At 47.4% G+C, this 22,942-nt stretch overlaps 3 protein-coding genes across 4 annotated transcripts in view; 1 reads left to right on the top strand and 2 right to left on the bottom strand.

Moving 5' to 3' along the window:
• Positions 1–6,947, top strand: part of rrn3 (RRN3 homolog, RNA polymerase I transcription factor) — a 9,104-nt gene extending 2,157 nt beyond the window's left edge. The window contains exons 2-17 of the mRNA XM_015398773.1: positions 153–209; positions 286–375; positions 958–1,087; positions 1,162–1,221; positions 1,289–1,352; positions 1,431–1,500; positions 1,577–1,675; positions 3,329–3,409; positions 3,483–3,606; positions 3,705–3,835; positions 3,908–4,038; positions 4,109–4,296; positions 4,370–4,478; positions 6,213–6,365; positions 6,442–6,526; positions 6,622–6,947. Of these exons, the coding sequence (XP_015254259.1) occupies positions 153–209; positions 286–375; positions 958–1,087; positions 1,162–1,221; positions 1,289–1,352; positions 1,431–1,500; positions 1,577–1,675; positions 3,329–3,409; positions 3,483–3,606; positions 3,705–3,835; positions 3,908–4,038; positions 4,109–4,296; positions 4,370–4,478; positions 6,213–6,365; positions 6,442–6,526; positions 6,622–6,765 (1,716 nt within the window). The 3' untranslated portion in view covers positions 6,766–6,947. The remainder of the gene's footprint in view (positions 1–152; positions 210–285; positions 376–957; positions 1,088–1,161; positions 1,222–1,288; positions 1,353–1,430; positions 1,501–1,576; positions 1,676–3,328; positions 3,410–3,482; positions 3,607–3,704; positions 3,836–3,907; positions 4,039–4,108; positions 4,297–4,369; positions 4,479–6,212; positions 6,366–6,441; positions 6,527–6,621) is intronic.
• Positions 6,948–8,311: 1,364 nt separating this feature from the next.
• Positions 8,312–15,315, bottom strand: hao1 (hydroxyacid oxidase (glycolate oxidase) 1). 2 transcript variants are annotated; one of them, XM_015398777.1, is made up of 8 exons: positions 15,007–15,315; positions 12,720–12,871; positions 11,902–12,172; positions 11,643–11,815; positions 9,751–9,842; positions 9,138–9,296; positions 8,983–9,052; positions 8,312–8,543 (listed from the first exon to the last, which is right to left on the bottom strand). In XM_015398777.1, exons 1-8 carry the CDS (start codon positions 15,225–15,227, stop codon positions 8,476–8,478), a joined length of 1,206 nt encoding a protein of 401 aa, XP_015254263.1. In that variant the 5' UTR covers positions 15,228–15,315; the 3' UTR covers positions 8,312–8,475. The 2 variants fall into 2 exon arrangements, 1 of the variants encoding a protein (XP_015254263.1); XR_001481998.1 differs by lacking the exon at positions 8,312–8,543 and having other exon boundaries at positions 9,138–9,336.
• A 584-nt stretch (positions 15,316–15,899) lies between these two features.
• Positions 15,900–22,942, bottom strand: part of smg1 (SMG1 phosphatidylinositol 3-kinase-related kinase) — a 74,471-nt gene continuing 67,428 nt past the window's right edge. The window contains exons 56-62 of the mRNA XM_015398768.1: positions 20,528–20,743; positions 20,213–20,440; positions 19,878–20,089; positions 19,700–19,800; positions 18,519–18,695; positions 18,336–18,442; positions 15,900–16,402 (exon numbers count right to left, since the gene is read on the bottom strand). Coding sequence (XP_015254254.1) covers positions 16,325–16,402; positions 18,336–18,442; positions 18,519–18,695; positions 19,700–19,800; positions 19,878–20,089; positions 20,213–20,440; positions 20,528–20,743 — 1,119 coding nt within the window. The 3' untranslated portion in view covers positions 15,900–16,324. The remainder of the gene's footprint in view (positions 16,403–18,335; positions 18,443–18,518; positions 18,696–19,699; positions 19,801–19,877; positions 20,090–20,212; positions 20,441–20,527; positions 20,744–22,942) is intronic.

The following is a 22,942-nucleotide window of genomic DNA, read 5'->3' as shown; positions in this document are numbered from 1 at the left end:
GAAACGTCTTCAAACTTGGAAACAAAGTCCAGAGGATTGATTTTAACTTTTTTGGTAGCAAAGTTCTTAATTAGATGAAATGACTTTCAGACTGTAGATGAAGGAGAAAAGCACTAAGATGAGCCTCTGACCGTTTGTCTTGTTGCTCAAAGGGCGACGGCAGTGATTATGAACTCCTGAAGCATCAGCTGGCTGATCCAGACATCAAGGTAGAGTCTGAGCTGAACGTAGATCTGTGGTTTTGGCTGAAGTCGGTTCCTCAGCAGGTCTCCTCTCCTCCAACAGGACGCTCAGATCATCAACTGGCTGCAGGAGTTTCGGAGCTGCATGACGCTGCTGACCAAAGACCACGAGCAGCTCATTTACACCGTGCTGGTAAGAGAGCCACGGCCTCCTCTGATTAAATTAAATTCACTGGACTCAGACCTGAACCCTCAGAGTCTAGTAGAGACCAGAACACACTGGAACCTTCTATCACCTGAAGAACATCTGCAGGATTAAAGGACTGTTTAAAAATGGCTTCCTGCAGCGGCGTCTCCACAGGTCTGCCTAGAAATAGATCATAGAGCCGCAGCCGATCTAGAACACTGCTGCCTGCATCCTCACTAGAATTAAGAAAGTAGAGAACATCCAGGGGATCGACAGCCAGACCTCTCAGCTCTACTGGATCAGAACCAAACCAGGAAAAGTAGCTTCTAGTTCTTCTGCTCCAATAATCTGGAATAAACTCCCAGAAATCTGGAAATGAGCAGAAAGCTTCAGTTTCAGGCGTTCAGGAATCCAGTGATGATTTCCTGTGATTCCATCTGAACTGCAGGAAGAGGAAACAGACACTTTGCTCTAATAGGAGCGACGATACTTCATAATGTCATTAGAATAAAAGTATGATGAAGTGGAAGTACTCCTGGAAGTAAAGTGTGTCGGTTGAAGTTTCTTCCTTCCTGGTTTTCCTTCCAGAGGCTTCCGTGGGTCGGCCGCAGCCAGGAGGTGGTGGACGAGTTCCTGGGCTTCCTGGCTAACCTGGTGTCGGCACAGACCGTGTATCTGTGCAGCTGTCTGAAGATGGTGGTGTCCCACTTCACGCCCAGTAAGCGGCTCCCAGCGGTGGGGGGGGGGGGCTGTGGGTGACCTTTAAGGTCAAACTGTTTCTGTGTTTTCCAGAGAGAGTGACGGTTTCTGAGGGAGGGGTGGATATCTCGGATTCAGACGATGAAGAGGAGGGTGAGTTCTGACAGCGTTGTCTTCCTCCTCCTGCTGCTCCTCCAGCTGACCTCCTCTTCTCCTGCAGATCTCCCCAGAAGCTTCGCCCAGAGTCACCAGGCGCTGCAGCTCATCATCAGATACGTTCCCTCGTAGGTTCCTCCTCCTTTGGTTCACTGACCAGCTGCATTCTGAGTTCTCCTCATAACCTTCTGTCCTTATCCTGGTAGGACCAGTCGCTTCCTGATGCCCATTCTCCAGGACAGCTTCCCCTTCATCCAGAAATCCTCCAGAACCCTGGTAGGAGCCTCCTCCAGCTGCTCCCTCCTTACGGCTGATTCTTTGCTCCTAATCGCTGGTGTGTTGATCTTTGAAGGAGTGTTACGTCCACAACCTGCTGAGGCTAACGGTCTACATCCCATCCATCCGACGGGACGTCCTGGAGCTGATCGTTGGGAAGCTTCTGAAACTGGATGTAGGTCCTTCAGAGTCTGCTTCAGGTGTTAGAGGGGAGCATTTACCTGAGGGGGGGGCTAGAAGGAGAATTAGACCCGATCTACAGAGGTTCCAATAAGGAACTTCTGCAAACCCACGATTCTTCTAAACAGCTGGATTTACCTCCATCAGCTCATTAGCATATTAGAAACTGAAATGTTCGTTTACTAAAGCAATTTTATTTTAGATTAACTGAATAATAATCAATACATCAGTCGATAACTAGAACAATCTATAGCTTCATGCTAGTTGCTAACTCTGGTCCTCAGGTTCATGCTTTAGGTGTCTGCTTACTGCCAGACTGCTGACCTAAATGAACAGGTGTTTAGCAGGTTAGCTGGAGGCTAACTGGACTCTAGCTGTCCCTTTGAACATCCCTCCTTTCCCTGAACAGATTAATCCAAAGGAGATCCAGATTAATAATCTGCAGAACCAAACCTGAGATGTTTAGCTTAGCAGCTTTCTCTCCTCCATGCGTTTGGATCGGATCGCGTCAGGACGCCTTCATCCCTCCATAATAGTGAACTTTAAAGCTTTAAACAGTGCAGATATTATTCTGCCAGTTCCAGACGCTCTCATCTAATCTCCTGTACTTGTTTCCATTAGGGGTGAATATTTAATTTTCTGTTATTTTTTCATTCAGTGCTCGTTTATTATGGCGGCTGACTGACTTTATAACTTTAGTTTCTACACAGAAGCTTGGAAAACGTGATTCCCAGTCTGAATATACTGGTGAAGATTCTCAGTCATCCAGGTCAGTCATTCCAAAAAAGTTAAAATCAATCCACTGGACTTTGATTTCAAGTCTGAAGACGTTTCTCTTCCATCCAGGAAGCTTTTTATATTCAAAATGTCAGAAATAGCGTTTAGTTCCAGGTTTTATAGAGCGAACCATCAAAGAATCTTTACTACATCTGAGGCTCACAAATTAAACTCTCTGTTTATCCCAAATCAAGAAGTGAATGAGTGACGATAGAGACGGTCATTATTGCTCCAGATAAAACCGTTCCTTGCATTAAGCAGAACTTAGACAACTTCAGGGGAAAAAAACAGTTTATTTAATGAGGCAATGTCTCTGTAGCAGAACGCAAAACGATTCATAAAAATCGGTTTCTTTCAGCTGCGTAAAATCGCAAAACTCAGAAGTTTAGTTTCTGAAAATGACCTTTAGACGCTCAGCCATGCATGTGGGTCATCATGTTTGCAGCGCTGCAGTAGTTTAGCATTTCCTCCCATTCTGCACAGCCAGCGACGGATCATTAAAATCACAATAAATGGAGATCTGAGGAGGCGCTACTGAAGTCTGATTCCTGCAGGCAGGTTCACCACTATAGTGGATTCAGACCCTGAAATCATGGCTTTTAGTTTCAGTGGCCCCCCCAAGATTTTTACTGGCCCCATCTGCCAGTCTTCTGTCAGTCCCTCAAACCCGCCTATGATCCCGTTTATTTCGTCTCCGTTTAAATGTTGCTGCTTTGTTATTTTTCATGCGTCATATTGTGCATCACTTGGTGACGCTCGTCTGAGATAAACCGTAGTTAACCTCTGGGGATCCGGGCTGTGTTTACTCTGAGGTTTGTCCGTCTGTCCGGTTTGCTGATGAACGTCGTCTGAAGGTTAATCTGTGTTCCAGGTCAGCGTGTCGCGGGCGGACATCGAGGAGCAGGAGGAGAACGCAGCCCAGAAGCTCCCAGAGGACGGCCTCTTTGACATGGTAGCCACCCTGATGGACCTGGGGGGGGCGGAGTCTGAGGCTCTGGGTTTAACGGTTCGTTTGTTTCCGCCAGGATGAGGACATGTCTTTGGATCCGCGGCCGGGCGGCGGTGCCATGGCCCATCCGGTGGCGGAGAGGCTGGACAGCCTGATGGTGGTGCTCCTGGCCTACATCCGAGACGTCTGCCATGTTGACGGTAACCAGAAGGAGCCGTTAGCGGCGGGTTGACGGATCTGGGCCCAATCAGAACCCTCGGTGAAGTGGGCGGGGCCTCAGAACTCTGCTGTTTTGCAGGTTTGTTTCACGCGGATCGGACCAAAGATCTGTACCGAGATCTGCTGAGCGTGTTTGATAAGCTGGTGCTGCCCACCCACGCCTCCAGTCACGTCCAGTACTCCATGTTCTACCTCTGCAGCTTCAAACTGGTGGGTAACTGGGACAGAACCACAGCCGGTAACCAGAACCAGACCTCAGGGTGCGTTTTGTTCTGGTTCCAGGCGCTGGCCGAGGCTTTCCTGGACCACCTGTGGAAGATCCTGCAGAACCCAGCTCAGCCCGCCGTCCTGCGCCAGGCTGCAGCCGGATACCTGGGCAGCTTCCTGGCCCGGGCCAAGTTTGTCCCCGTGCTGTGAGTCCATCGCCTGGTTCTGGGTGGGGGGGTGGGGGTCTGAGCTGGGTCTAAACCTGCTGTCTTATAGGACGGTCAGGGCCTGTCTAGACCTGCTGCTCACCTGGATCCACGCCTACATCGACGGGCAGGACAGCAGCGGCAGGCAGGTGGTCTGTGACATCAGCCTCCACGGGCCGTTCTACGCCGCCTGCCAGGCCGCGTTCTACACGCTGGTCTTCAGACACAGAGCCATGCTGGAGGGCAACATGAAGAAAGGTAGGCGGCGTGCAGCAGGAAGCGGGTCAGAACCAGAACCAGGACCTGATCAGAGTCTCTGTGTCTGCCTCAGGTCTGGAGTATCTGCAGAGTCTGAACCTGGAGCGGGTCGTCATGTCGCAGCTCAACCCGCTCAAAGTCTGCCTGCCCTCTGTCACCAGCATGTTCGCCGCCGTCACCAGGTACCAACGGCTTCTACAAAATCTAAATCCCTTTATCGATCCGCATCAGAGACTCCGCCTCCTCCGTCAGCAGCCCGCTCACCTGCGTCAAGCAGTCTGTCATGTTAATCAATGAGAAACACATCCGCCGTTACTCCTCCGCACGCCACCGTCCACGTACCGCTTCTCCGATCTTCACCGCCAAAACACGGAGCCGAGCTATTTCTGCTCCGGTCCGGCCGGATCAAGATCCGCTTTTCCAATCGCACCAAACAGGAAAAAGAACATCGAGAAGATCCGGTTCGTCTAATTAAAATATAGTAACACCAGATCGGTAATTACTACAAATTAGAGAATAATTCTTATATAATTATAAAAAAACGAAGAGTTTATTTAAAAGATTGGATGCAAACTATTGGTTCAACAGACCAGGAAGCAGATTTCTCATCTCCATCAAATTATTTATTTTATACAGAGAGGCTTAAAAGTTTAATCAAATTTATTCAAAATAACCTTTTTAGTTGAGGAAAGGATGAAGAAACGCTGAGTTTGGAAGCAGAGAAAAAACATAAAAAACTGTTTTAAATGATCCTAGTTTTCCCCGTTAAAAAAAATAAAATGTTTGGGCAGAAACTGAACATATGCAGGATGCTGATGGAGGTTTTTAGAGCGTCATTAAATTAATCGTTCATTTCTGCATGTTTTGCTCATATGAGTTTAATAATAATAATAATGGCGCTGCTCTCCTGGAGCTCTGAGGAAGTCTGAGCTGAGCAGGACGGGAGGAACAACGGAGGCTGAAGGCTTTGCTTTGAGCAGGCGGTCTGGAACGCAGCGGGGCGGAGACGGTGGATGTAGGATTTCAGGGTTAGGGTCTTGCTCAGGGACCCAGAGGCTGTGGGGATCGAAGCAGGTAGCTTCTCAGAGCAGAAGTTTACCGCTCTAACCACTGAGCCAGAGGTCTGCTACCGTTCATATCAAAGAGCCATTTGGCCCAGAGTCCAGATAATGAAACTCCTTTAAGGCCGCAAAATATTACATAACATTTTTACAAATTTAAAAATATATATTTTTATTAAACATCTGCCTAAAGTAATCTGTTGCCATTTTAAATAACCAAAAACTTATTTTGATTCTTTTAAAATAAGGAAAAACATAAAACAATTCATATAAATAAAACATTTTTTTCTGTAGATCGGAGGTCTTCAACAGGGGGTCAGTGACCCCTAGGGGTCCACAGAGGTACTGCATGGGGAAAGGTTTGGTTGATTAGTTTTTTTTTTTTATTTCCCCCCCTGCTATTTTTCCCACTAATTGAAATGTCTTTAAATCCACAAAGTAATCCCTCCCTGGGATTATTAAAGTATTTCTGATTCCTGGTTGATGGGACAGGTGTTGTGAATGAAACGGTGCCCAGCTTCAAAGAGCTCCTGAATGTGAGCATTGATGACTGAAAGACATCTTCTGCCTCCATTTATCTGTTTACTACAGTCTGTTGGATTCATGTTAATGTGGATTTAAAGACATTTCAATTAGTGGAAAAAAATGGCAGGAGGGAATATAAAAAAAAGTTGAATCAAGCAAAACTTCTGCGACCCCCATGCAGTACCTCTGTGGACCCCCTAGGGGTCGCTGGCCCTCTGTTTGAAGACCTCTGCCTTGTATAATTTTTAGCCGCTACTAAGATTCACTGTAGAAGATCCAAAGAGCCCCATGACCCCCGTTGCTAACGGTAACGCTGTGGTTTAACTCCAGGAAGTACCAGGTGGTTTTCTGCTACACCATCATCGAGCGGAACAACAGGCAGGTTCTGCCGGTGGTCCGCAGCTCAGCAGGAGGAGACGGGGTCACCGCCATCACCAACCCTCTGGACAGCTTCTTCCCCTTCGACCCCTACCTGCTCAGACGGTACCAGCCCCCCCCAGGTTCACAGGTCCTTCATAGATCCGCCTCCTTCAGCTCCTGTGGTTCTGGTGTGTTGCAGGTCGGGTCAGCTGATTGAGCCGCTCTATCAGGTCTGGGATGAAGTAGCAGAAACCAGTCTGCTTCCAGCTAGAACGGCCCAGCAGGTGAGAGAGGAGACCTTCCTGTTCTCCACGGTTCCTCCGGTTCTCTCTGCTCCCTCAGATCATCTCTGATCTCCGGCTCCTCGCTTCTGTTTCAGGGCCTGAAGGACGACGAAGACGACTTTCTGAGTGGGGAGACGCCGCACGGCGATGCCATGCTGGGAATGACGCCCAGCTCCTTCGACTCCAACATCTGCAGCCCCAGCGGCGTGGGTTCCCCCCCCATCCCCCACAGGTTTTAATCCGTCACGGTCGGACGGAGCAAACTGGTTTTATTTGGAGTGAGAACGTTGGTTCTGCTGGACGGAGGCGGGCCGCAGATGGACCATAAAACATGTCCGCCTCATGGCGCTGCAGCAGCGCCGTCCCTCTGGAGCTACAGAACCGCAGCAGGACTCTGATGCTGCGGAGAACAAACCCGGTTCAGAAGGTTCCTCCGGTGGTTCTGGTCCGTTGATCATTTGGATCAGAATAAAATCTAATCTTCTGGAATAAAAACTGCAAAAATCCTTGTTTTAGTTTAACGTTTGTAAAAAAAAATACTTTATTAATCCCAAAGAGAAATTAAATGTTTTTTCCAGAAACATTTTCAATCAAGGTTCTGATCCATGTGACTGCTGGCAGCAGGGAGGAACACAGACACTAGGGGGCGATAGAGCTAATGCATTTTCCCCTCCTGATATATTTTTTCTTTTAAGTTTTTAACCAAAAATACTATTTATGAATTTAAAAGCTTTTCAAAGATTTAGATTTTTGCTCCATGAGGCACGTAGCTCCGCCTCCATAGAGCGTTGCCCTAGTGACGGGCCAACTAACCATCCAGGTAACAAACTGCGTCTCCAGGAAAAGTCCGATCAGCAGGAATAAACAATGGATCATTATTTATACCTAAAACTGATGCGTTCGCAGTAATTTAATGAATTTAGAATTAACCAGTGAAAAAAATTTAAGTCTGGGAGCGGCCATCTTTGCCCAAATATAAATAATAATAATAGCCCCCACCATTGAAATTCACCAGAGCTATAGTGAAACTGACAATGCCCACGTGCATGGCAGCTGGATGCTGGAATACATCGGGTAAAAGTGAAAAAAAGAGTTCTTCCACCTTTCTGATTCCTGATCCTCCACGGACGGGTTGGTCGTTGGATCGCCAACTTGAAGAGGGAGGATTTGCCATCGAACTTCTGGCCAGAGAAAAAACCCGTAATATGTAGCCAACATTTGGAAGAAGAATGTTTTCAAGATGACTTGGATAATAGCGCGTTGTGACAAACACCAGATACAGCACTGGGACTTGATCAACAGCCGATTCCGCACCGTGACAATGTCACTAACCAGTAGGTGGCAGTAGTGTTCTTTGACAAACATGGATGCCTCCAGTAAAGCACATTCACATGAAAATTACTCTGAATTAAAAACACTGATCATTTATTGAACAGGATGGAATCATTTCAGATTTAAAGAACTTTCAGAAGTTTGGATTCTGAATATGAGCGACTTTTCCTTTAAAGACTTCCATCAGTTACAGCATAATCTGTTTCCTGCAGCTGATAACTCACATCTACATTCGCTTATATCAGGTTTATTTGTTCAATTGTTTTTTTCAAATAAATGGAAAAATAAAATAAAAAAACTTGATCTAGTTCATAGTTTTTCAGGTTTGTTTATATCAGTAGATTTGATCGTCATCATGTGACGCTGTCTGCGTCTCCATCAGGCGTCCTTTTTCCAACCTGCCACCTAAAATGCTCGACACTGCATCAGTTACTGAAATTAATTCCCAAAAAAAGCCAAAACAAACATGATTGGATCATTTTATTTCAATCAAAAACAGCTTCTCTTAATTATCAGATCAAATGATGAATGTTTTAGTTTTGCATCGTTTATCGTGTCATCGACGCCTCGTTACGCCCCAAACTGGTGATGTCATCAGGAGTCCTGCTGAGGCCTCCTCACATCCGTGAGGTGCAGTCGGCTCTCCTCACCAGGGACCGGCTCACCTCGGCGACAGACCGACAACCTGCACACAGCGGGTCAGCCAACGTTAGCATAAAGTAGCATGGAGGGAAAGGTATTCACACCGTATTCAAAGACGCCACAAACACTGAGGTATATGACGGGGCGTGACCAGAGCAGCGGTCAGCCGCCTCCATGTGGGCGTGGCTTCCTGCTGCAGTAAACTAGAACCATCAATGATTTAGAGATGCTGCAGTGCTGCTGGTGGCCTTCAGGGGGAGCTAGCCCTGAAGGTTACAGGTGTAGCTCCCCCTGGTGGCTAAAAGTTGCACATCGCTGCCTGAATGTCTCTGATACTGTGAGATCAGATGATCTAAAGTTAGAGATGTGGAAACTTCAACAAGGCGACGGTATGAGGAGCTGAGGTGAAGCAGACGTCCAACATGGCGTCCGTCCAGAGGAAGGATGTTTGGACCATCAGAACCTCGCTCACCACGCGTTACCTGATAGAGCCAGCGCCAGGCGGAGCTCCTCCTTCAGAAGCTCCAGCAGCTCGATGACGCCGTCCTCTCCCTGGAGGAGGACAGGAAGTCATTAGGATCCGTCTGCAGGTTCTGATCCAAGAACAACCGTCCCTGGTTGGGTGGGGGGGGGTTACCTGGCAGGCCAGCCCCCACAGCACGGGGCGGCCGATGAAGACGGCCTTAGCTCCCAGAGCCAACGCCTTGAGGACGTCCGTCCCCCTCCTCACTCCTCCGTCCATGTAGACGTCACAGCGCCCCCCCACGGCCATCACCACCTCCTCCAACACGTCCAGCTGCAGACAGAGAGGCGTCAGCGTCTCCCTGGATCTGAATCTGAGAAACCAGCAAAAGTTTTAATCGCTGGACGCCTTAATGAACTTTGACCCCAGAGGGAGGATCTGGACCAATAAAGCAGATGAAAGAAATATTCCACTTTAGAGGCCAAGTAGACTCAGGTTATGGAGCAGCAGGAACGTCCCGGGGGTCACGGCCCCGCCGTCGACTGGTCCAGGGGTCGCGGCCCCGCCATCGACTGGTCCAGGGGTCGCGGCCCCGCCATCGACTGGTCCAGGGGTCGCGGCCCCGCCGTCGACTGGTCCCGGGGGTCGCGGCCCCCCGCCATCGACTGGTCCAGGGGTCGCGGCCCCCCGCCATCGACTGGTTCTGGGTCCAGTTTTCTGGTTCTGTGCTCCTTCAAACCTCAGTGATGCAGAGGAACCGTTTGGAAGCAACCAAAGTCCCACTGACCGTAGCAGGAACACCATCCAGCTGCCGAGCTCCGTGGTTGGACACCAGGATGCCGCTGACCCCGTAGTTCACCGCCTGGACGGCGTCCTGACCTGCAGACAGCTCATGGTCAGTTACTGGTTCCCATTATGCAGACCAGGACCACTCCAGTGGTTCCAGGAGATGTTAACCTTTAACAAGCAGTGAAACCAGTGAAGCTTCATTTTCTCCTGAGTGGAACCAAGATGGCGGCGGCGTGCTGTAGGTCTGGAAAGGATTTCACCTTTTCCACATTTTCTCTACAGCTTTGCTCCAAAATGGATTTGGTCCTTTTCCTTCATCAAAACTTTGTTAAAAAAGGTTTATTTTCTTTATACAAACTGTCTTTGGCATTAATCTAAGGGACATGCAGAAGCTCTACCAAGAAAACTTCTGTTATGTGAGAAACTTATATTAGACTCACAGGAATGAAGTGACCTAAATCCCATTTTTTTTGCCGATATGCGACCTGGATCTGATCTTTTCATGGCGATCTGAACGACACAGATCCTATTTTTTCTAATGCGACCCAATTTATTTATTTATTTTTTATTTTTTCCCGAAAAAATTAAAAACCTGTCACATTTACCTCCAGAGTTACAAAACTCACTCCAGGATTTGAACCCCGGCTCTCCTGCGTTAGAGGCGGAACATTAGCCACCCGACCAGCGCAGTCACATGACCTGGAAGTGCGCATCGTTCGCATATATCTTCTTCCATATATATTTTATTCATTAACAATCTTTATCCTACCTTCACTTCCATTAAGCAGCCTGGTTCTCCAGAACCACCAGGAACCAGAACTGGATCCCCACACATTTTTTTAAGTTCTGGTCCTTGTATAACCAGAGTGCTTATAAAGAAAAGCAGAAACATGGAGGTGGCTCTGTTATGCTCTGGGTTGGGCTGCTGGGCTTCATTGAATCTCTGCAGGGAGGAGCTGAGGTCTGACTGACAGAAGCATGAACCAATCACGGCAGAGCTGGACTCTGAATGCCGGGGACTAAAGATGAGGAACCATGGTTTTATTTTTTACCTCTTAATATCCACCTCATTGCAGCGAAACTCGCCTATTCTGTAAATCCAAATGGAACAGAAAATGACTGGTGAACTGGAAGCCCAAATTACATTCATGATACGTCATTTGAAAGCTAACAGCTTCTATTTTCTGATATACATGAATATTGGGTGAGTAAAACACCTAAGCTGTATCAGTTCAAACATGTTTTTTTTTAATTCTCTGATTTCTGAAATCAGCAGTAATAAATCCCTGCTTGCTTGGTCAGGCTACATTTGGACATGCTGCTTTGCTTTGCTGCTCGCTGTGTCCATAAAATGAACTTGGTGGATTGAGGAGAATCTAATCTTTCCAGCGATGTCTAACATCTAAATTGGTAAACATTTTACTGCTGGAATTTTCATGCGTTCTGAGTTATTAGATATAAATGCTTTAAAACGGGATTTTGAGGTTAAATCATTTGGTGGAAAAGTAAACGTCTGACTTCTCAGGGAAGCTTTATCATTTTTCTGGCCAATTGTTTACCTTTAAAATCTACCTGGAGCTTCTGGGCTGGATGACCTTTGACCTCTCTGAGCCGTTCCTCCATGATTTCTCAGACTGGTTCAAATCTGCTCCTCTTAAACCCGCCGTACACTGCGTGATTTTCAGGGCGATTTTCCAGGCACCCTGCTCTCATGTTCTAGATGTTTCCCAGCTTCCACACACCTGTTATCAGTTGATAGATTATCAGTTTTTGCTGAACTGCAATCATCTGGATCAGGTTTGCTGAAGCTCAGAAACATCCAGAACATGCAGAGCAGGGTGCCTTCAGGACCAGGGTTTAAACGCTGCTCTAGGCTAACGGTGCCGGTACCGTTCAGAATGCCTTTAACGACCACAGGGAGGCGCGTGTGCTTCTTCAGCCAGCTGATGTCATCCCAGCTGAGCGCCGGCTCTATTGCGTTAGCCACATAAACCGCCAAGCCGCTGTCGTTACCGTAGTCGTCCTCAGAGAAGGAGAGGGAGGAAGAGGAGAAGTTGGACATCCTGGGAGCAGACAGACAAAACCGGGTCACACTTTGGTTCTGATGATCCCAGCAGAACCTCCTCAGCCTCCAGGTTTTGGTTCCTACCTTAAATGTGGGGGCATTTTGAAACGGTTGCGCACGTCATCCAGCCTCTTCCCCAGGTAGGGCGTATCCACGGTAACAAAGACCGCCTTGTATCCGGCCTCCTCGGCGCGGCGCACCAAGGACAGCGTGAGCTCCCGGTCCTTGTAGATGTACAGCTGCATCCACAGGACCCCCCCGCTGCCTGGTGCTGATGTCATCGCTGACATCACTTCCTCTATGCTGGAGGTGGCCCAGGAACTCAGCATCATTCCCGTCCCTACTGCTTTGCATGCTGGGAAGACAAATGATCAAATGTGGGTGAAGCTTTTTAGATGCAGAGTTTGTCCTAGACTAGAGTGGATGTTTTTAAACTTTTCTGGAATGACTGACAATCTTCCCCAGCTTGTTCTTCCCTGGCTCTGATTGGGCATCGTTCTGCTGCTGTTCCGTTCCTGGAACTGTTCCTGTTCCTCATCCTCAGTTCATTTATAAGATTTTATCATAAAATCCTCCTTTGGTGTCATCCCCCCCTTTCTCTTTATTTTTCTCTGCGCTCCAGACTTCTGGACACCTGATACTCTTAGTTTGCAGCAAAACCAACTTTAAAAGTTGCAGCTCGCTGTTGTTCTCGTCAAACCATTTTATGTTGGGTGGGGCGGGCTTATTTAAAGAAAACATATTAGATATACCTAATGCAGATATATATATTTTTATCAAATATTTTCTGAAAAACGACTTCTGCCTGTATTGTTAATGGTCAGAGTCAACCCCCCCATGGGCCTGTTGACCCGTCTGTCCCCCTCCTGACCGCATGGAGCAGGCTGAGTCAGTGCGCTGACCTCTAGCGGTGGCGGTCTCTCCTGCAGGATGAGCCATCCTCTGCATGGCGGTGGATCCGACGCAGAGCGGCATGCTGAGCCTCTGACCGAGCACAGAGACGGACAGGTCCACCACGGAAACGTCCCTCAGCACGCGCGGCACCAGATGCCACCTGAACACACAGCATGCACCCCCTGATAAACATTTACATCTAAACACCTCACCTTTTTCTTCAATTCACGAGGAAAGTGAGAGACTGTCAATGGAATAAAATAAACTTAAAAGAAAAAAAAATGCAGTCTTTTATTTCAAGTGCATAATATCTGATCATTTTATTTGAACGATAAAATGCTCATTCCATCGGTGGATCATCTCAAATTAAGGGTAAATACACTTTTAAGAAATGTTTACTCATTTTTTTTTGTGGTGCACCATCTGTTGTTTATAAAGTTCCACCAAAAAACGAGAAAAGCTGCAAATGTTAAATCAAAATTTTCCTTGTTTCCATATTTAGCTTATTGCTTTTTTTGAGAAAAATCCAGAAATGATGCACTGAAGAACCTTTGCTTATCATTTATTATATAGACACCTAGTAAAATGATTAATAGCTGGTGGAAAGCACAATGCAACAAAATGGAGACCAAAGCTGAAACATTTGCCGTTCAGAGAAACAGACAAAGATTAACAGGTAAATTAGTGGAAACAGAAAAAGCGGACTGGTTTCAGAACAACAGAAGGAACAGAATGAAAAAACACAAAGAAATAGGAGAGAAAGCATCAGAAGAATAAGAACAGACCCCAGGCTGGGAATTGAACCGGGGACCTTATGCTGTGAGGTAGAACTGCTATAAACTGGGCTCCTGCAGCCTGAACTCAACGGCAACAACCAGAGGAAGACGAAACTAAACTAACAAACTGGGATTCATCCACAATAGGCCTGTTTTCCAGTGTAGTCCTGTTTCTCTGACTGTGACTAACTGGATGTGCTCTCTTCATCCTCTGACATGGGAGCTGGCTCGGAGCTCGTCTGCCTGGCTGTGTGTTTCCTGGACGGGGCCGCCTGTGGAGCTGGTTGACAGTTGCCTTTTGTATCTATGCTTCTTTTTCTATGTCTGCTTCTGTCTCCTTGAACCCCAGTGGGCCTCAGCAGATGGCCGCTCACACTGAGCCTGGTTCTGCTGGAGGTTTCTTCCTGTTCAAAGGGAGTTTTTCCTCTCCACTGTCGCTACAAGCATGCTTAGTGTGAGGGATTGCTGAAGAGTCAATGAGCGGGAAAGACTGGGTTGGTTCTGTAGTGTCAGAGGACAGGTTGTGAATTGGAGCTATTGAAATAGATTGAACTGGATTCAGCCATCTTGGACCAGTGATGAATCAGAACTAAAGTGGAAAATGTTTCCAAACTTGAAGCTTTATTCCGGTTACGGGAATAAAGATTTACTGAAACGAGGATCTGTGGGATAAACTGGATTTCCTGAACTAAAGCATTTAAAGAGGCGGAGCCACCACTAACCCCCCCCGCCCCGCTCCTCCACATGGATGTTCTGGTTAACTGAAGCTCCTCTATGCAACAAACCAGATTCAGCAGAAATATTAGCCACTCCCACAGCCACCACAAGGGGGCGGGGTTAAGCCTTCATAGGGCAAGTTAGCATTTTTAATCACTTATGTTCCCCTTACAAATACAAAGTCCTCCCCTCGTCCCTCAGTGAGGTCTAGAAGCACAAGATCTATATCCATCCATTCAGCAAAGATGCTTCTACATGGCTCTACATCTGATTTTAGCATTTGACCAATTAGATGAGTCACTGAATGATAGATTACCTGCTGGAAATTAACCTGGGAAAAAAGAAAGAAAAAAGGGTAAAAAGCTAATTGAAAACTTCAAAAATAGAGAAAGTTAGAAAGTTAATTAGCCTAATAAACAATTCTATTTCGGTTTATAAACAAAAAAATATAAGTGCCCTATAAAGGGTTAAATGCAGAGGTAAATGTGAGATCAATAAAGTTGTTTTTCTTTTTTAATTATTGAAATAAACCGATTTCTCATTTAGTGATTTTTTCTCTCCTGGTTCTTTGTCAAACCCGGCAACTGGAGCCGCCGTTCTTCTGGTCTTTCTGGTTAACGGACCAGAAAGTAAAAAAAACTGTTTCCTCTGGATTCTGACGGACAGCTGGGTCATTTTTATTTCCCAGCATTTTGAGAACGTAGGATTCCCTGAGATCAGCGCAGCTGTAACGGGTTAAAGATCTAACGGTGAGCGGCTGCCGCTGCGTCTCGCTCCACCTTTGCCCTCCGGCTGCAGTTACCTGTTGAAGGCGGCCACATTGTCGGCCAGCGTGCTCTGGCCGTCGGCTCCTGAGCGGTAGTAGTCGTACACGGCTTTAGGAAGAACCCGCCTGGCTTCCTCCTCAAAGTCTGAGACACAGACGCGCTGCGCAGACATGGTTCCTGTGAGCCGCCGTCCGTCCGTCCGTCTGTCTGAGGATCTGCAGGCTGATCTAGAAACAAGCACAGCTCCTGTAATCATTAACCTCCATCGACCCTCAGGGGTCCGGCTGCTCGCAGCTCCACAGTTTACACAAGATTACGGCTGTGGATCAGCAGGGACTTCATTTCCTGTCGGTTGCCTGGATGTGAATCCTCGGCTGCAGATTAATTAATGAAGCAGTTTGGTCTGACAGACGTCCAGCAGAGACAAACACCTTTTATTTCACTTCTACGTTTATTTGGCATTCAACAGAATTCAATAAAAGGTTTAAGAATAGACACTTTTCACCGTCACCACAAACCAAATGTTTCCGAATAAAAAGGTAAAACAGGAAAGATTCAAAAAAGAGGGAAGTGGATTCCTACAGGAAGTTAGAGAGCGCAGCACAGACCGAAGGAAAATAACCAACGAAGAAGAAGTCTCTACCTGCTTCCATCAGCAGATCACCAAAAAAAACAAACAGTCGACACCAAAGATGTTTGAGTTTAATCCACAAAACGACGCTGAGTGGAGAAAAGGACTCCGTCTGACCCGGGCGCCACGCCGCCCCGCAACAGTTTGATTAGTGGTTCTCCCCTCAGCCGTGGGGGGGAGGTCCCACCCCCACAGGCCCCCTAAGGGGCCCCGTGTCTCTGAGGAAGAAGAGCAGAGAAAGAAGAGATGCCCCCGTCCGTGTGAGGCTGACCCCGGTCAGGTCCCCCCCTGCTGCTGCACCCCCGCCCTCAGAGAAACCTCCGCTGGAAGCGTTTATGGGAAACAAGGTAGAGTGAGCTCTGCAGGTGGAGGGAAGGTGTTTCCAAGAGGAGGGTTAGGAGGCCTTTCCCCTCCTCACCCCCTCCCCCCTGGCGGCGGTGTTTTGCCCGCCCTCGCCCCTGAAAGGCGGGGGGGGTCAGCAGGCTCACTAAGCGTTGCGTTAGCCTGAACGCCGGTGGTTGCAGGGGAATGTGGTGCAGCGATGCCGCGAGGCCGCTGCCCCGGTTTGGATGCCCGGGTGCTAAGGAGGGCGGCGAAGGCTCCGCCTCCCATTTTCCTCCCCCTCGGGTGGCCCGGTGCTGCTGTTCCGACTCCCCAGTCCCTGAGGACTCTGGTGGATCTCCAAGCCTTGGCTGGACCATAGACAGGAAGTAGCATGGTGCTCACACCCAGGCCGTCCAGCCCTCGTACAGCTGGGCCAGGTTGTCCATGTTGGTAGCCTCTCTGATGACGAAGTCCACCTGAAAGCACAGGATGAGGTCAGCTTCCTCCGCAGCGTTTTAACGCCTGAACACACCGGCTGGTACGACTCTTTAAAGGAAAAGTCGCTCATATTCAGAATCCAAACTTCTTAAAGTTCTTTAAATCTGAAATGATTCCATCCTGTTCAATAAATGATCAGTGTTTTTAATTCAGAGTCATTTTATGTGAATGTGCTTTACTGGAGGCATCCATGTTTGTCAAAGAACACTACTGCCACCTACTGGTTAGTGACATTGTCACGGTGCGGTAACGGCTGTCGATCAAGTCCCAGTGCTGTATCTGGTGTTTGTCAATTTTGAAGCATGGTCTGTGCGCTGTTATTCCACGCCACAACGCCAGAGGGCCAATCAGGAACTAGCTAGGACTGTGGGTGTCCGTGTGTCAGTTTGACGAGCTTGTTCACCGTCTACAACCCCTCATCCAACGCCGGACGACACACAGTTCCCCCGTGAGTGTTCCCCAAAGACTGACCGTGGCGCCGCATGTTTTGGCTTCAGGTGCAAACCAACAGACCGTCGCACAGAGCTACAAACTAGCGTCCTGCAAAGTGATAGTGTCCAGAGTTTCTGCCATTAGGTACCAAATAGCAAATACTCATAGCGTAAAGCGGATGTAGAATTGACTAATCAGAGGCCTCCTGTCTGCAGTCACCTACAATATGGGAGAGGTTCAGCAGAGTGTCTGCAGAAGGACGCACACAGACAACCTGGTTTCTGAGCATAAACCAGACTTCAGAGGTGGAATAACTCTTTATTTCACTTTTACCCGATGTATTCCAGCATCCAGCTGCCATGCACGTGGGCATTGTCAGTTTCACTATAGCTCTGGTGAATTTCAATGGTGAAGTCCTCTGGAAATCTTCAATAATTGTTGTTGATTGCAGATGTGTCTAGTAGTTCCCATTGATTTAGCTTGGAAAGCGGGGAGAATGGCGCTAGGCTTACCGCACCGTGACGTCACTGCTGGAAGATGGCAGGAGGGAGGGGCTACTATATTTGGGCAAAAATGGCCGCTCCCAGACTCAGTGATCACGACGAAAATTTATTTTTTTACTGATTAATGCTAAATTCATTAAATCATAGCGAATGTTGTGTAGGTATAAATAATGATCGATTGATTATTAATCGCTGAACACTTTTCCTTTAATCTGCGATCATTTTCTCTCCATGTCCCACTGACTGCGTATAGAGAGGCTCCCACTAGGCAGGATGAGGTTTTCCTTCCATCTCTGTGCTTTACACACATTGAAACTGTTTTTCACATTTAACTTGGACAGATAATTAAAAGTTATTAATAAAAGAAATAAAAAAAATCCACCTGTGCATTCTATGAACCAACGCTCTACATAACGAGTCTGTTTAGCATCTAGAACCAGAACAGATAGAGAATGTTTATCTATTAGAAACATAATGAGATCTACGTCTAAAGAAAAGCAAATCGCAGCATTAAACTCTGTGGGACGGTTTCCATGGTGACAGAGAGGTGATTCTCAGAGAGATCTGGGAAGTTTATCTTTCCTAAAGAGGTGAGAGAGATCCTGCTCTGTCTGCTCCTCCTGATTCTGGAGGATCTCTACTTTATCCGTTTCTATCCTCCTGAACTCCCATCATGGGGAAAGTTTCTATTTTAATGTTTTTGCTCCAGTCTGTCCTGCTAACTATAAACGCGATGTGTGACCCAAACTGACTCTTTCTCCGTGAGATTAACAGATTTTATGTTTTATTTTCCTCCAAATCGGATTTGTTTTACTCTATAACCTCGTCTCTCTTCCTGTCAGACCCATGAAATTGCTGCTGAATTGCTGCTTTGTCTGACTAAAACAGACCTGGGCTCTATCTCAGTGGTATTGGGTGTGTTCAGGGCTTTAGTCTAAAACCTGGAGTTAAGCCTGGTTTAACTCGTAGATCCCACCTGCTCAGTGACGCTCATCCTCCTGCTGGGATCGATGTCTCTGCCCTCCAGCTTGGCTTTCACTCTCTTCCACACGCTCACCGCATACGAGTTCCTCTCCTGCACAGCTGCAACACAGATAGGAGGCGTTTCAGAACCTCTCAGAGGAGGCGGAGCTACGGGCAGCAGAGCGGCGGTTGGTACCTCGGCCTGTTTTGGGGTCCCGTACGGCCCTCTTTGGACTCGGGTTGAGGCCTTTGCTGCTCATCAGCAGGTTGCTGGGCGGGGTGTCCGTGGGCGTTCCCAGGTTACGAGGCAGCACTCTGCGTGCATTCTGGGACATCGAGTCCTGCTGCGTCTTGGCTGCACTGCATCGGACGGCTGAAACCAAACACAGAGCTTTAGGAACTAAACCCGACCTAAACCTGAGCTCCTCAGAACTAAGGAAGAACATCGGAACTCAAAGCAAAGCAGAACAGGAGCCGCAACTGCTCAGACCAATCATCTCCTTTCTGATAAAGCTTCTAGTTAGAGTGGCTCAGGTTATCCTGATCTATCTCTATAGTTCTGCTGCTATAGGCTTAGACTGCTGGAGGACATAGGGACCCCTTTTTCATCATTCTGCTTCATTCTATCTCTATTCTCCCACTCTGCAGAATCTGTTAGTTCAATCTCTAACATTCTGCTCTCTCTGCTTTTTCTCATAGTAGCTTCATCTGGTCTGTTCCTGTTTGGCTGTGACTCCATCCTGGAGAGAAATATCAGCTGTGCTGCTGCCATCAACACCTTTGTTTCTAGATGCTGGAGCTTGGCCTGTTTTCCAGTGTAGTCCTGTTTCTCTGACTGTGACTAACTGGATGTGCTCTCTTCATCCTCTGACATGGGAGCTGGCTCGGAGCTCGTCTGCCTGGCTGTGTGTTTCCTGGACGGGGCCGCCTGTGGAGCTGGTTGACAGTTGCCTTTTGTATCTATGCTTCTTTTTCTATGTCTGCTTCTGTCTCCTTGAACCCCAGTGGGCCTCAGCAGATGGCCGCTCACACTGAGCCTGGTTCTGCTGGAGGTTTCTTCCTGTTCAAAGGGAGTTTTTCCTCTCCACTGTCGCTACAAGCATGCTTAGTGTGAGGGATTGCTGAAGAGTCAATGAGTCGATGCAATCAGCTGGTTTTCCTTAGATAGAAAACTTTGAATCAATCTGACTGGATGATCTGGTGAACTGGAAAGTGACCTGAGATGACATGATGTGAATTGGAGCTATAGAAATAAACTGAATAGAATCTGCTTGGAGATTAATGCGTCCAATCAGAGGGTCTGAACCATCAGAAGAAGCAGAGTCCAGTTGATGTGAGCTTCCTCCTGCATAAAGCTGCTGTGTGGCTGCTTCATACCTGCAGCGAAGCTGGTCTGAGCTGAAGACACGGGGCTGGAGCACTCGGCCTCTCGGTCCGTCACCAGCGGGGAGGCGAAGCCCACCAGGCCGTTATAAACGCTGCGAGGGACAGAGAGACGTGGGTCAGAGGCGGGTGGCCTGGGAGCAGGCGGCTGAGGAGCGGAGCAGGGTTCTACCTCTGGCTCTGGGCGTGCAGCTCCTTCAGGGTAGCGGGGATCTCCTCCAGCAGGTCCAGCTGCTCCTGGCTGCGGTGCTGCCCACTGGCCTGGACCACCGTGAACAACACCAGCTGGACGTTGTCCTGCCAGGCTTTGTACTCCAGCAGGTAGTGGCGGACGCTGCCTTCGTACGCCACCTCCTCTCCGTCTGCCAGCGCCGCTTCCTCATCCTGGAAAACAGGAAAGCCATTTAAGCTTTAAGCTAAAAACAGGTTGGCCCTGAAGAAGTTCTACAGCTTTCCGTCTCCCTCCAGTGAAGGAGTGAGTTCAAAGGTCGCGTCCACAGCGGCTACCTTGGCCATGGCTTTCAGCAGATGCTTGACGTCGGCCAGCTGGCGGTTGTGGTTGGAGAGGATGGTCTTGATGGAGTCGATCAGCAGCTGCAGCGTCTCTCCGCAGGCCTCCAGCTGCTGCTCCCGCTCCTCCTGCTTCCTCCGCTCCACACTCAGCTCCTCCTCCAGCTGCCTCTGGGCACAGCTCAGCCAATCGGGGGTTCCGATGGGCAGGTCCACCGTCGGACCCTGCGGAGACGCAGGACAAACAGAAAGGGACCGTTTTCAGGCGGCGAAGGAGGAAGGGGCGTGGCCTGCTGAAGGAGAACAACCCACCAGTCTGTGGAGAAGCTGCAGCTCCAGAGGAGAAACTGTGCTGCTGAACTGGGAGGCGTAGGAGCAGGTCTGCTGGCAGCGCTTCAGCAGCTCAAACAGCGCCGTGTCCATGCTGAGCGCCTCAGGCGAGCGCGTCCGCAGGCCCTCAAAGTTCAGGATGGTGGAGCACAGGAAGGTGACCTTCAGAAACAAGTCCGGGTTAGATTCACCTGTTTTCTGCTCTTTAAAAAGCAGCAGAGGACGGAAGCTAGCGGAGCGCTAACGGAGCCGTGGTTCCCTCCTTCATACAGACAGCTCATCGTTAGCCTCATGATTAGCCGCGGTGCTAATCAGCCATGTTTGATAGAAACATCAGCGTAAACTTTTCTACATGGTTAATTTCTCTAAACTAATTCATCCACAGCGGGTCTATAATGAAGAATTAAAGTCCTTAGAATATAAATACATTTTATAAATGCTGACGGGTTCAAAACATAGAAATATTTTTTTAGTGCTACCATGCCAACAGGATTCTGCACAGTAGGTTGAAGTTGTGTGAGAAGAAGCTGAGAAACGACGTCTTCTTTTTGAGAGAAAATCTGGATTTTTAGAACGTTGGAGTCGATTGAAGGAAGCAGAGGAGCTCAGAGGCAGAGGAAGCCTCTTTTCTTCTGTTTTCTGATCAACTGTTTGATTAGCACTAGCACATCTGGCACCATATGTCTGAGAGCGCCACCTACAGGCAGGGAGGAGTTAAAACCAGGGTTTATACAGGAATGATTAACTCTTATTTAATGCTTTTTAATGCTCTTAGAAATAATTTTAATGCCATCAACAAGTATCCATGACTCTCATTTATTTATATATACACACACACGGAAGAGCTATATGTGTATATATTTTCTCTTTTTATCTTTATTATATTGTGTAGTTAGATGTGTGTATATATTATCTAAAACTGTAACTGGAGCGTGTAACAAAAGTAATTTCCCTCTGGGATTATTGAAGTATTTCTGATTCTGTTATCTGTACCGTTGACAGGCTGCAGCCATGTCTGGAATTCCTCGTTTTCTCATTTTTGGTAAAATTTGCATTTTCCGATTCTCTAACTTTTTCTCCACCTTGAGCTTTTTTCTCTAAACATACGGCTTTACGATCAACCAGAAGCAGTTCTGCGCAAATATATTGCGATAATATATCTGGCGAAATCATTTTTAGAATTGTATTTTTTTTTAAATAAAGCATTTTAAAAGCCATGATAATGACATTCAATCCATTTCAATCAGGGTTCCTGCAGCATAAGGAAAGTTTAAGACTTTTAAGTCTTTTTAATGCCACTTAAAATAAAAATTTACGACCACTTTGACAATAAACACAAGAAAAACCTGGAAGTGACAAATTTACACCAGATGTTTATTTTCTGGCCCAGTTGATATGTTTCCAATTTTTAACAACTTTCCAAATAGGAAGAAACACAAATAACAGATATATGTTTAAGAACTTCTGAACTGAATTAACAAACTTGTTTTTTTCCGTACTCAATCCCTTCGCTTTCTTAGTCGGCCTACCATCAAACATTATCCGGAGATGTGGTTCTACTGGTGCTGTTGTTGATGTGAGAGATGAATGTGGAGGCGTAGCAGAGACAAGCGTGGAACAGAACGGAGAAAAACACGCTGTTTCTCCATTACTTCAGTTTGATGCTTTGAGTTTCCCGCTTCACACATGTGACTCCACTGCCTTGATTCGCGTCGTGCCTCATCTACATTCCCTGGCAGTGGTTTTAGAAATGCAGAAAACTCTTGGATTGCCTATTTAAAACTTCCCCATCTTCTCCAGATAAAAAGTTACTGGCGCATCATCCCAAGGTCCGACTGCAACATCGTTTTTATACGGTAGCGCTATCGAGAAGGAACCGATAATGGTTACAGCGAGCAGTTCAGTAAATCTAAGAAAAATATTGTCAATTATTTTATTGTTTGATATGGATTACAAAATACAATCCTATTTATGATGTGGTAACAATTTTAAAACCTATGAAAGACTGATTTAAGACATTACCAGGGTTCTTGATTTGCAAGAACCCTGTTAATGTCAGACCTTATTTAAAAAAGAATATTTTAATGATTTTTAATGATTAGTAATGACCCGCGGAAACATTGCTTACGCCAAGTTCGAATTCAGGGGCTGCGTCCTCTGAACGCCAGATTCATCTACCGATTACGTAGCGCAGCGCCGCGGTCTGTCCGGATCGGAAGAATGGCATCCACTCTTTTCCTGCTTTGTCTGTCAACTGTCATGGTTGCTAGGCGACAGAGTGAACAGCAGTGAAAGCTGGAGAATGCTGGACCCGTTTGAACCCACAGCCAAACTCTTCTGGCCTCCTTATTTTCACTGTGTTCGATTTCAGAGGCTGCATCCTCCAAGGACCCGGTC

This window comes from Cyprinodon variegatus, unplaced genomic scaffold (genome assembly GCF_000732505.1).
Source record: "Cyprinodon variegatus isolate N-32 unplaced genomic scaffold, C_variegatus-1.0 Scaffold960, whole genome shotgun sequence".
NCBI lineage: Eukaryota > Metazoa > Chordata > Actinopteri > Cyprinodontiformes > Cyprinodontidae > Cyprinodon > Cyprinodon variegatus.
Note: the sequence above shows the minus strand (reverse complement) of the source record. Positions and strands in the feature narration are given on the sequence as shown.

Coding starts and splice junctions, on each gene's coding strand:
- hao1 (XM_015398777.1), bottom strand. CDS start 15,227: ATGATTACAGGAGCTGTGCTTGTTTCTAGATCAGCCTGCAGATCCTCA. Junction 12,173..12,719: donor AGAGACCGCCACCGCTAGAG/GTCAGCGCACTG, acceptor TTGTCTTCCCAG/CATGCAAAGCAGTAGGGACG. Junction 11,816..11,901: donor AAAATGCCCCCACATTTAAG/GTAGGAACCAAA, acceptor GTCTGCTCCCAG/GATGTCCAACTTCTCCTCTT.